The sequence below is a fragment of the Amphiura filiformis genome, chromosome 7 (genome assembly GCF_039555335.1).
Source record: "Amphiura filiformis chromosome 7, Afil_fr2py, whole genome shotgun sequence".
NCBI lineage: Eukaryota > Metazoa > Echinodermata > Ophiuroidea > Amphilepidida > Amphiuridae > Amphiura > Amphiura filiformis.
This window is the reverse complement of record NC_092634.1, coordinates 29,357,887-29,370,575: the sequence shown is the minus strand read 5'-3', so window position 1 is coordinate 29,370,575 and position 12,689 is coordinate 29,357,887. Positions and strand designations below refer to the sequence as shown.

The window sequence follows — 12,689 nt, the reverse complement described above, 5'->3', positions numbered from 1 at the left end:
AAAGTTGAAGCAGTTCTGAACATGCCGACACCCACAGACGCACAGGGTGTGCAGCGCTTAGTTGGATTTGTCAACTATTTGAGCAGATATTTACCAAGTCTGTCAGACACGCTGGAGCCAATACGCCAACTAGCTAGACCTGATGTCCCATGGCACTGGACACACGCACAGCAGCAAGCACTGGATCGCGTAAAGACTCTTGTAACTGCTGCACCAGTGTTAGCCTATTATGACCCAGCCAAAGAACTAACAATTCAGTGTGACGCGAGCGGCAAAGGCCTCGGGGCGGCATTGCTGCAAAACGAACGCCCCATAGCGTCGCCAGCCGCGCAATTACGGACACTGAATCCAGATATGCCTCCATCGAGAAGGAAATGCTAGCCGTCGTTTTCTCTCTCGAACACTTTCACCAGTATACTTTTGGTCGCCATACCAGAGTCATCAGTGACCATAAGCCTTTGGAAGTCATCGTCAAAAGCCCCTCGTAAAAGCCCCCAAGAGACTACAGGGCATGATGCTTCGCTTACAGAAATATGACTTTGACATTACCCACCAAGCAGGCAAATTCATGTACCTCGCTGACACTCTCTCTAGAGCGTTCATCAGCAACACACCCCAAGATAGCCACGACTTCGAAGAAGTGAATGTCGTAAGCTACTTGCCGATACGCGAGGATCGCCTTGAGCAAATCCGCAAAGAAACGGAACAAGATGAGTCGCTGCAACTCCTCAAAGAAACAATCATGAACGGATGGCCAGAGAACCGCGAGACTTCAATGCCAGAACAATTGACACCATACTTCAGCTTCAGAGAAGAGCTTGTTGTGCAAGATGGATTGGTGTTTAAGGGAAACAGAGTGGTCATTCCACAGAAACTACGGAGTGACATGAAGCTGAAACTACACTCTTCGCATCTGGGTGTTGACGGTTGTCTCGCGTCGCGCACGCCGAATGTATCTTCTGGCCGGGAATGTCTAGCGAAATCAAGCAGTACATCGCAACTTGCGATATTTGTCGCACTTATGAGAGCAGCCAGCAGAAAGAGACTCTCATGAATCATGAAACACCATCCAGACCATGGGAACGTGTTGGTACTGATCTGTTTTCATGGAATGGAAATGACTTTCTGGTAACTGTGGACTACTATAGCAATTTCTGGGAAATAGACCCTCTAACTGACACCTCAAGTAGCACAGTAGTCAAGAAACTCAAAGGGCATTTTGCCAGATATGGATGCCCAACTCAAGTGGTCAGTGACAATGGCCCGCAGTACACAGCAGAAACTTTCAGGAAGTTCGCGCACGATTGGGACTTTGAACATTTAACATCTTCCCCAGGCAACAGCCAAGCCAATGGCAAAGCGAATCCGCTGTCAAGACAGCGGCGAATCCTGACCAAGTCTGCCAAAGCAGGAACTGACCAGTATCTTGCTCTCCTCGATCACCGAAACACACCTTCGCAAGGTCTTACAACAAGCCCCGCTCAACGTCTGATGAGCCGATGTACGCGAACGGTGCTGCCAACATCTGCCAATCTCCTACCCAAGAGTTGTGAATGAGAAAGACAATATCAAGAAAAAACAAGACAAACAAGCTGAACATTTCAATAAATCAGCAAAGGATTTGAAACCCTTGGCAACAGGTGACGTTGTCCGTATGAAGCCATTAGTACGCGGCAACAGAACCTGGGAGAAAGCAGTTGTCTCTGAACGTCTGGACGAAAGATCATACCTAGTGGAAACAGAGAAAGGGAGCTACAGGCGCAATAGAGTGCATCTTCGCATATCGCAAGAAAATCCGCCTCTAGTCATGCCCAAACTGCCACTGAAAAAGAAAAAGACTGTTAATGATCACAAAACAACAAAGACAACGACAGACAACACGTTGAAAACAACAGCGAAAGACGACACGTCGAAAACGCATACACAAACAGCGAAAGACGACACGTCGAAAACGCGAACACAAACAGCGAAAGACGACACGTCGAAAACGCATACACAAACAGCGAAAGACGACACGTCGAAAACGCATACACAAACAGCGAAAGACAAGACACCGAAAACGCAAACAGCAAAGGACAATTACTGCACAAGGGCAGGCCGCGGTTGCGACCACCGGAACATCTTAAAGACTATGTACAATAAGAGAATAACTGCATGTAGTCAATGAAAACACATTGACATTTTAAACATTTATGTTTCTAGCACAAATCAAAACAAGAAGTTTTGAAAGTAAACAAGAAGTTTTGAAAGTTGTTCAAGTGTATCCAAATTCCAAAACAAGAAGTTTTGAGAGTTGTTAAAGTGTATCCAAATTCCAAAACAAGAAGTTTTGAAAGTTGTTAAAATGTATCCAAAACAAGAAGCATTGAGATACATTCTGCTAAGGACTATTTGACTTTACTTAAAAGAAAGCTAAAATTTTGCATAAAATCATGCAAGTGAAATTTTGTTTCCGGCAAAAGTTTCAAGTGTTATTGCCAGTCTCACCCAAAAGAAAGTGAGCACTTTTTTTTATCATTTTTTTGAAGAAAAAAAGGGATGTTATGGTATCGAGTACGATGTTTATGATATCGCCCATGCCTATATTGTATATTCATGTAAGGTCAGAGTTCACGTAATAAAAGGTCTCTTTACGTTACCACAACAAAGCGCGTAAAAATTTCGACTTTCATCGCTGGAGGGGGCGCAGAATTGGGTAATTGGGTATGGGGCGCCCAGGGCACGTGCCCCTCTCTGCCCCCCTGTCGCTATGCCACTGGTGTAGGACCTATTTGCTTAGTTACCAGACTATGCTCAGCTCAGACTATGGACTCAGACTATCTCACATGGCGCAAGAAAGACGAATCGCGAAAGTCCAGTGACCGTACAGCGCCGCCCGATTTTTTTTCCGGGTGGGGCAGTTAGTGGACTTTCGCAGTTAATCTTTCTTGAGCGATCAGAGTCTTGAGTATATAGTTGCCAACTAAGAAAAAACAGGTCCTACTCGTCGGACTATGTATGCATGATGTAGAGCTAGTCAATTTTGGTATTGAAAGCCATAGACCTACCGAATAACTTACAAATAGTGTCTCAGATCAAATTTATTTCATGTTTCAATGAACTTCATGTTAATAAAAAAAATGTTTTCATCTTCTCCAATGTCTTTACTTTTGAAGATTCGTCACTGGCTGTAGTGACGTAGAGCTAGGGGTTGTGGCGCCCAGAGGAAAGAATACACAATACCAGTGGTGCGGGCACGCAAAAATGTGCTTACAAACTTGGTATATAAATCAAGTTGAGTTTTGGTCTTTCAAACGACAATTTATGTGCAATGCACGCAAAAATTTTGTGTTGAAGGGGGCACCCAAATGAAGAGTATAATTCTATGCATGGTGGGGTGGGTAAAGGTTTCCACTTCTTTCCTATAACAAAGTATTATCGTGTCGAATCCAGGTCTGATGGGTGCCCCCTTAGCCCGGCCCCCCAGAGCCCATAGGAGTTACGCCACTGCCTTAACAAATTCTTGAACTGAGCATGTTTAACCCAAAAATCTTTATCCCCCCCTTTCATATGCCAAAAAATAATTTACCTCCCCTTTCCACATGGTAAAAAAGCTTTACCCCCCTTTTCACATATGCCATTTTGGAACCCCAACTACCACTTTGGAGGTGACACATATGTAGGGCTGTTAAGACCCCCTTTTCAGCATCCCAAAGACACCATATTTGTCTTCGAACACATGCTCTGTCACCCAAAGACCCCTACTTTTCCATTTCACCTGAAACATGAAAAGGGGATTAAAAAACTGTGAAGTAGGACCATGTGCTTCTTTTGTCCAATTTGGCATCAACTTCAAGATTTCAAATGAAAACAGTTCAGACCCAGAACACGATCATGTCAGAAATTAATATTTTGTTCTGGGTCTGATTATTCGGACTAGATTGAAGTAGTAAGCAAGCAAGCAAACAGGTCATTTGCAGGCATGGTAAATTGGTATTCAGTCATGTCAGTGTACATGTATTGCTAGTCCGAGGTGCTCTGGCGCTACACTCCGATCGCCATGCAATCTACGTTTTAGATTAGGCCAGTGGGACAATGGAACCGCTACGACAAGCTATAGAAAAATTATCAAATTTGTGTACATCGTGGAACATACAGACTCTTTGCATGGCTGTGGCTGCGTAGTAAGCAGTTGTACACAGATAGCCTCGCTAATATGGACGCGTGAAGTAGCGTTATGCTGCAGTGTAGTTAGCATGATTAGTCATGGAGTAACAAGCGTAGTTGAATGTTCCACGACACGATGTACACAAATTTAATATTTTTTCTATAAGGCAAAATAAAAAAATAAACATGTTTCACATCCCCTCTTGCTTCCTTTTTTGAGGTTAATTCCTCAAATATATTTTTGTTTTTTGAAATTCTGTTTTAACTTTTCAAAAAATATGTCTAGGAAGTTGGCATGCTTTCTATATAGCCTTGTTAAGACACAAGAAACATTTTAAGAAGGTTTTGTGATCATTGGAGGGGGTGTAACTCTCAGTCAGAACAACAATAAAAAAATGGCCTCAGGACTTCTTTTTCCAGGCATTATATTGTATACGCTAAAACAGCTCAAGTATGGGTATTTACACCAATTTTGCGATAAAAAATAGAAAATAAAAAGCCCCCTCCTCCTCCTTTTTTTTCGAAAACCCGGACGTGAAACATGTTTTATTTTTTACTTGGCCTAATAGTGTATTGCCTTGCCCTTAGGCTTGGTAAGCTTAAAATTTATTTTTAGAATTCAATTAATAGAAAATGTCACTTTGGGAAATGGCTACTTTTGCAACATAATGAAAATAACCAATGACTGCAAATCCTTACATAATTATACACGATGGCGATGCCTATATCAAAATCGCTGTACAGTACATGCATGTTCAATGTTGTTGGGGCACATGATCGCTTCCTGCTCGGCTGCTCGTCTGTTTTGGAAAATCAGTGTACACTTTACACTATCACGTAGAGCAATATATGAATATTAATGAGGTGATGTCACGCCTCTTGTTTCATGAATATACATACCTATTTATCTGTGCATTTATAATATTCTGGTAGGGCCTATTCAAATCAATCCTACAAATTAATATCAATCAATCAATCTGATAGGGCCTATTCAATCCTACAAATATCAATCAATCAATCAATCAATCAATCAATCAATCAATCAATCAATCAATCAATCAATCAATCAATCAATCGACCAATCAACCAATATATGAACAATCAACATTATGATTTAATATCAATCATTCAACATTTATGACTTTGCTAAAAGAGCACTCACAAATTGATATGGTTCCGGATTTACTGGGACTTTTTTGCGCGGAGTGAAGTGTATGAAAAATTTCAATTTCAGACCATTTTAGCCCCAAATGAGGTGTGTTTTGCTATTTTAATTTGTATGGGGCCAGTGCGCTTGAAGGCGTGCAATTTTACCCTATAGGACCCCGATACCGTATTTGGCCCAAAACATGGGTGGTTTTTTTTTACTAAAGGCAAATATACAATTATTGCTTTATTTTTTTCTGAGCTGTAATGATTTTTAGGGGCTGTGCAATAATTATGAGCCCTGGGGGAAGGGTAAAATTGCGATTTTTGGCACACATTCTTGGAGCGCCCGAATAAAACACTCTAAAAAGGCTTAGGAAACGCTTAAATATGCAAATTTTCCTGCTTGCTTCGCTAGCAACATGTATTATATATTTAAACCATTTAAGGTTTGCAAATTGGGATCCAAAAAAAAATTGGCAAGGTAAGGGTGGCAAAGATTTTTGGCAGGCAATCATAATTATTGCACAGCCCTATAGGTGAGAGTCCCTCCAGTGGCATAGATTTCTTTTTGACATCGGGGATGGGGTTGTAAAAAATTTCTTGAAGTAGAAGTGAATTCAGCACCTTTTGGCAACATAATAAGTTTATGGTACAAATGCGTGCAAAGCGCGCGAAAAATGCTGCCATTTTAAAGCTAAACTGTTAAAATTTGGTGCCAAAATGGACTAAATTTGGCCAAATATAAGGTTAATTTGGTCAGAAACCCTCCGGCAAAATATTAGGGGGGGGGGATTTGCAGGATCTACGCCTATTAGTCACTCCTTGCAAAAATTGGAGGGGCGTGTGCACCGTCCCCTTGCTTTCAGGCAACCTACTGATGTTCCTCATAATATTTTTATAATTTAGTGCCCGGGGGGGTTTCCCTCGACCCTCAGAAAATATAGCCTACATGTAGGTCACAAACACCCATTTTCCCTCTTTATTTTATCACAATTTTTTAACATCACCTAGGATTATTATTGGGGGGGGGGCTGAAAGCTATTCCAGCCCTGCACCAAAATTTACCAGAAAAGCCAGGTGAAAAGCAGACAGAAAAGGCTTTAATTGATTGCGTGACATCACTTCATTAATATTCATAACCTGCCCTACGTCGTAGTGTAGAGTGTACACCAATTGCCCAAAACAGACATGGCGGAAGACGAGGAAGAAATGCGTAGCGATGTGCCACTACATAGCGATTTGATTGGCATCATGTAAGGATTTGTAGCCATTGATTGTTTTCATTTCTATTTAGAATCCAATGTTGAGGATAATTTCTTGCTATTTAGTACAAGGGTTTGTCAAGCAGTTTTCTAGAAGTTGCATTTTATCCATTGAAACTAATGCTAAAATTTAAGCTTACCAAATTATGAAAATATACCGGCGATCTTTTCTTTTAGACCACCCGAGTTAAATAAAGGTTAAAATAACGAATTTATCATATTAAACTTTCGCATCAAGGTTAAACATGTTCTTAGCTATACAAACATACCTTTTATTTTATCGAACAAGCTTTATTTTGTTCCAAAATCCGTGTTTTTATCGCAATTTTTGACGTAAAAGAGCTGAATGCAAAACCGGTGATGCAAACTTTAAAACTTTCGCGTAGCACGAGCGCTTGATGTACGCTCGTTTTGACAGTGATTTACGCTCGCATATAAAGCATTTACAAGCGTGTTTGACAGTTTTTTACTGCATGACGCAATTTTGCATTTATTCTAGATGGCGAATTTCTCGAAAAACACAATGTATTTTACTTTAAAAAATTCCCTCATTTCACAAATTCTTTGCCATTTTTCACTTATCTAATCATGTTTTCATGTGACGGAAGTGATGCTGATTTTATGAAGGTATGTTTTTGCATTTCCAATAATTTTGAATTATTTTTTGAGACAAAACTTCCGAGCAGAATAGCCGTTTTCACTTGTTTTCAAAAAGTTGTTTTAACCTTGTTTTTTACCCCATGATTTCCCTCATTATCGAAGCCCTGCCCTCCTTCCAATACATTAAACCTTGACTTCAAAGTGTTTGGCAACTGTTTAACCTTGATGCAAAAGTAAAACTTGATGCAAAAGTAATAATATAGTGAGGGTGGTCTAAAAGAAAAGATCGCCAAAATACCATTATTTTACATTGTTCATGCACGTTCAAGTTCATGCGTTAGACACACATGATGAAAGACGGGATGTTTCTCAGTCACTAATTTCCCCCATTGTCATTGAGTGCAACGGTAAGTGTCCTCTTACTTTGTGAGGGTGCAAGATTTAGAAACAGCCAAATATGCAAATCAACTTCAAGTTCAAAAAGGGCCCGCAATGGCAATTGCGATAGGCTAGCGATGAAGCGATCTATCGGTGTATCGCGAGTGAATATAAACTTCATTCACAAATTCCAACTTGGTCAATGGCAGCAGCAGATCACCTCAGGCTCAGTACTCAGCAACCAATCAGAGAGTTATTCTGTCGGTCGGACATCCGGGCATGAACCGGCTGACAATAGCACTGGAGTGAAAACAACATTCACATTCACTGAACTCTGGAGTGTATCACAAGCTATCACACTATTGTGCCAGGTTCGACTCTCTGCAAATAAAAATATGCGATAAGTTGTTTTCACTCCAATGCATGAATGGATGTGACGTGGCCCCGACCGAGAGAATACCAGTGGCGTAGCCACACCACCACATTGGGTTCGTTACTTTTAATGCACTCGGTGTTTCTACCGTCCCGACCAGGTCCCGACTCAAACGATTCTAGAAGTTTTTCTCATAAGCCCCGCCTACTTTTCCTGCCTTCTCGGCGACCCGGAAGTAACGTTTTCCATTGGTTTGTGTGGTGCAAAATGAGGAAATTACCAATATTTGGCAACGAATTACAGGAATTCCAGTCGTAGATCTCGACTGAAATGGATATAGTAGGTAAATAACACTTTCATTTATGCAATATCAAAAAATTGTAGGAGATCTAGGACCAGTTTGATAGAAAATCGAGTTGAAATGTAGGCATGTTTTTGGTATGAATTGACAGGTTCGTATTAAACTCAATGGGAATCTCAAGCTTAGGCTAAATTTTAGTCTCGGCATTATACAACAATATTTTGTAAATTTTTCTCGTAAATCGACTCGTCCATGTGTGGTATACACTCTCTTTTTCCATTTAAATAGTTTTTATGGAAATTTTGGCCTTCTGAGCCATAACAAATCTGAAGTAATTGTCAGCGGTTTGATTCTGCTCCCTTCGCCAGTAGTGCAAGACTGTGGAATTCGGCAATGTCGAGATAGTATTTTCACGAGTTCATACCCTAAAATGCACTTTATCACCGAGTGTCTCCCAACGAGTGTTTGTTTATTAATAACAAATGTCTTCATTACAAAAGAAAACTTCCAAACCTGTTAATTTAGATTTTAGTTTTGAATTCCCACACATAAGGGGGCTGGCATTTTCTTTCGAAGAAATTTATGACCCCCCCTATCGCAGGCAAAAAAATTTTAGGACCCCCCTATCTTGGGTCGAAAAAAATTTTATGACCCCCCCTTCCACTTACACAGACTCAAGACAAATTATTTATTGCGGAACTAAAGGCGCGAACGCACCAAAACTTATAGTGAAGAAAGTGCATGGAGCGTGTTAAAATTTTTATTGTAAGTATTAAACTGTAAAGAAGGCCTTTGCATAGATTGTACGCACATTTCGATTGGGAAGTTAAAGAATGCGCGCGTAGTCACCAGCTCTTCATAATTCTGTAACCCCCTATTTTGGATGTTAACAAAATTATAACCCCCCTATTTTTTGTCTGAAAATTCTATGACCCCCCTGTATTTTTGGGACCCCCCTCCGAAGAAAATGCCAGCCCCCTAACCACCTTCAAAATACAAAACACTGATTTGTTTACCTCTTTGATGAAGTATGTATTTATACTACTACTGTACGTGTAATTTTTTGCTTGTTAAATATTTTTAAAGCTGCATTTAGGGGTTGTGCAATAATTATGAGCTTCCCTGGGGGGGGGGGGTAAAATTTCCAAACGGCTCGCCAAAAATTGCTTGCCCCCCGCATGCCAAAATCGCTTGCCCCACCTCTTGGCCCGTCAAAAAATCTTTACCCCCCTCCTTTGCACATGCCAAATTTTTGGGATCCCAATTTGCAAACCTTAAATGGTCTATATAATTATGTACATGTTGCGAGTGCAACGAGCAGGAAAATTTGCATATTTAAAAGGCGCCCCAAGAATGTTTGCCAAAATCATTTCCCCCCCCTCGGCTTGCCAAAATTTCTTGCCTCGCCCTTCGGCTCACCAAAAATTTCTTGTCCCCCCTATTTTACCCTCGCCAGGGCTCATAATTTTGCACATTGCACAGCCCCTTAGTGAAAAAGTAAGTCTAATTAGAAATTTAAGGACCTAGGGCTAGGAATATAAAAGTGAAATGAAGGAGGGGGGGTAAAATAAGGGACCGTTCACAAACACTTGTAACGGGGGGATTGGGGGAAAAAGGGGGGTCTGAAATACTTTTCAGGGCCCCCTTTCAGACCTAATATTATTTTCAGGGCCCCCTTTTTGGCCATGATAAATGAATGTCAACCCTATAGAAAATGGTGTACCGGTAATTAATGTTCTACAAGAACAAGGTGAAATTTTAAAGCCCCCCCGGCAATTTTTCTTTTGGCATTAGGCCCCCTGTTACAAGTGTTTGTGAACGTTCCCAAATATGACACCTAAATGAACCCTGTGGTGTGCGACCGACTGGGGGTTAATAATTTGCCCCATAAATGAAATCACTCAGTGCTGAATGACACCGCACCACAGGGTTCAGGGGGAACATTCTCCAGTGACGAAACTAGACTTTCGCAATCAAGAGAACAGTTAGCTGGGGGTAAATCTGCCACCACCACCAAAGGGGGCTGGGGAAATGCTGATTTTTTATTGAAGAATGTGTTCATTTGGGGAAGTGTGAGTGGGGGCAAGGATTTGAAACAAAGCTGCTGTAACAGCCCCATGCGTATTGTGCCACTGTCCCAGCTCTACCCTAACAAATTTTCTAAAATCATATTTTCCTTTTCAGACCTGCCAAAAGATGAGAGCTACTGTACAAGTAACAAGCAACCATTGACCAATGCCCCTGTGAGCCATTCCATGTCGCTTTTTGCAGCAGAGGCAGACAAAACAAAGGACTGAAATAACGGAGTTCAAAAACGCACTTCACTATGTTGCTAATTGAAGAACAATACTAGTATTAAAAAAGTCGGGACTCATAAATTAGGTGTAATGGAATGTGTAAAAATTATTCAGATCTAGTATTAGAAATATTCAATCTAGACAGATTAGAATACAATTTAATTCAATTTAATTTTAATTTAATGGATTAAAAATTGCTTAGATTGATTTTTAACCCCTTAAATTGAAATCAAATTAGATTGAATCGAATTGGATTTTAAAAAAATCAAAGCGATTTTAAAAATCGAATTAGATTGAATTCTAGATTGAATGTTTCTAATTAGAGAATAAAGGTATTGTTTTTAACGCTGGAGTGCATCTATCGTCTCATATAACACGGGCGACATCATTCTTTTAAGTCAAACAACGCGGCGCAGCCGAGTTGTTTTACGCCAAAAATAATGCTGTCGCCCGTGGTATCTGAGGCGATAGATGCACGACAGCTGCTAAAAAACAATACCTTTATTCTCATTCTTAAACACTTCAATTCAAATAAAAATATCAAAAGTATTACAAATTTTAATCAAATTAAATCCTACATTTTGCAAGGAATTATACCTAGGGCTTAAAATCAATCAGTCCTGTTGTTGCTATGCACCTCTGATTGGTTCAAATAGCGATCTGCAGTCGCATCAATATCACACAGGTAAGAACCAATAAGATTGCAGGAACATTCTCAAGTGTTTAAGAATAGATTAGAATTCAGTTAAATTTCATTTAAATGTTTTAATCCAATTTTGGACTTGCCTCTGTTTTAGTTTGAGGAATTTGTAGGGAACGTATACTGTATGGATATCTTCCATCACACAATAGTAGAGGCTAGTAAAAAAATTCCCATCATTTATTCTCTATTTAGTAGGTGGGATGAACTATTTTGGTTTGATTGTTTATTGATGCCAAACACAAGCAAACACAGGACTTCTTCATACTTTTTTAATTAAAAAAATGGTGCTTTTTATTTTTTTAAATTTCTTACAAATCTCAAAATAAACAGTGATCAAAACTATATACCGGCCGTATTCACCATGCTTTCTTGTTGTGTTTTTTTTCATGAACTCTTGTCTTTTTTATATAGTGTAAAAATAACTTAAGTAATGAATTGCAAGTACAAAAAGATCATTTCTTTGTCTATTGGCAGTCACTAGTCTTTGGGAAGGCTTGTGTGCAGGCCTCAAATTTCAATGGTTTTTTTTTGGGGGGGCTTGAAAATGGGTGCCCCCCAAAAAAAAAACATTGAAATTCGAGGCCTGCACACAAGCCTTCCCAATTTCCCAAAAGACTAGCGAGGGCACCAAGGCCAACAAGTGATGAAGAATGCCTTGCAAATGATATGGGGCACCAAAGCCAAAACTGAAATAGGGCACACAATGGCCTTGGTGGCCTCACTGCAATTCAAGCCCTACTTAATATGGTACTTTCACAAAAGACTAGCATTGACTGACACCTGCCAATGCTAGTCTTCATGAAAGAAATAGTTTGTCTGCCAAAAATAAAGCATTTACAAGTCGAAGATTTAGGACCAGAAGGCCCTACCTTCAATAGCTGACGGGTGTCATATTTTAGATATGTACACTACATTAAATGCAAAAATTATTGAGATGTCTACATGGCAGCTATTGCAATTGGGGCCTTCTGGACTTAAACCCTTGAAGTGGATACTCATCATATTTGCAGTATCCAGATTTTTAATTATTGGAATGAAGGTACACCTTACCCATCACTGCCCACCCACACCCGCCGGAGCCCTGGCTATTCATTAGTTTGCCTCAAGTTCGGTAGTGACGTTGGTGCAAAATTTTGTGGGCGGGTGGAGTATTGAATCGCACTCGTAAAGTTAATTGCGTAGAGCGCACATGTACAATGTTGGTTTTAGGGCTCTCAACTAACAGGTAATTATGTACCTGGGTACATGTACCTGATTGAATTTTCGGGTGGGAATCTGGGTACTCGAAAATAAAAAAATAAAAAATCCAAAAAAATTACTTTTGCTTCTATTGTACAGGCAGGGACAAATTGAATTAGTATGCATTGCTAGCTGTTCAATAGAAGCAAAAGTAATATTATTAAAATGTACAACTTAATCCAATTTAAATTTTTTTTTTATATAGCAGTATTTCTCTGGTTTCCAACCTCAAATAACAAGT

At 40.0% G+C, this 12,689-nt stretch overlaps 1 protein-coding gene across 1 annotated transcript in view; it reads left to right on the top strand.

Annotated features, from left to right (window-relative positions):
- The first annotated feature begins 6,468 nt into the window (after positions 1-6,468).
- The window catches only part of LOC140156984 (mitogen-activated protein kinase kinase kinase 4-like), a 52,970-nt gene continuing 46,749 nt past the window's right edge, over positions 6,469-12,689 (top strand). Inside the window, exon 1 of the mRNA XM_072180031.1 lies at positions 6,469-6,548. Coding sequence (XP_072036132.1) covers positions 6,484-6,548 — 65 coding nt within the window. The 5' untranslated portion in view covers positions 6,469-6,483. The remainder of the gene's footprint in view (positions 6,549-12,689) is intronic.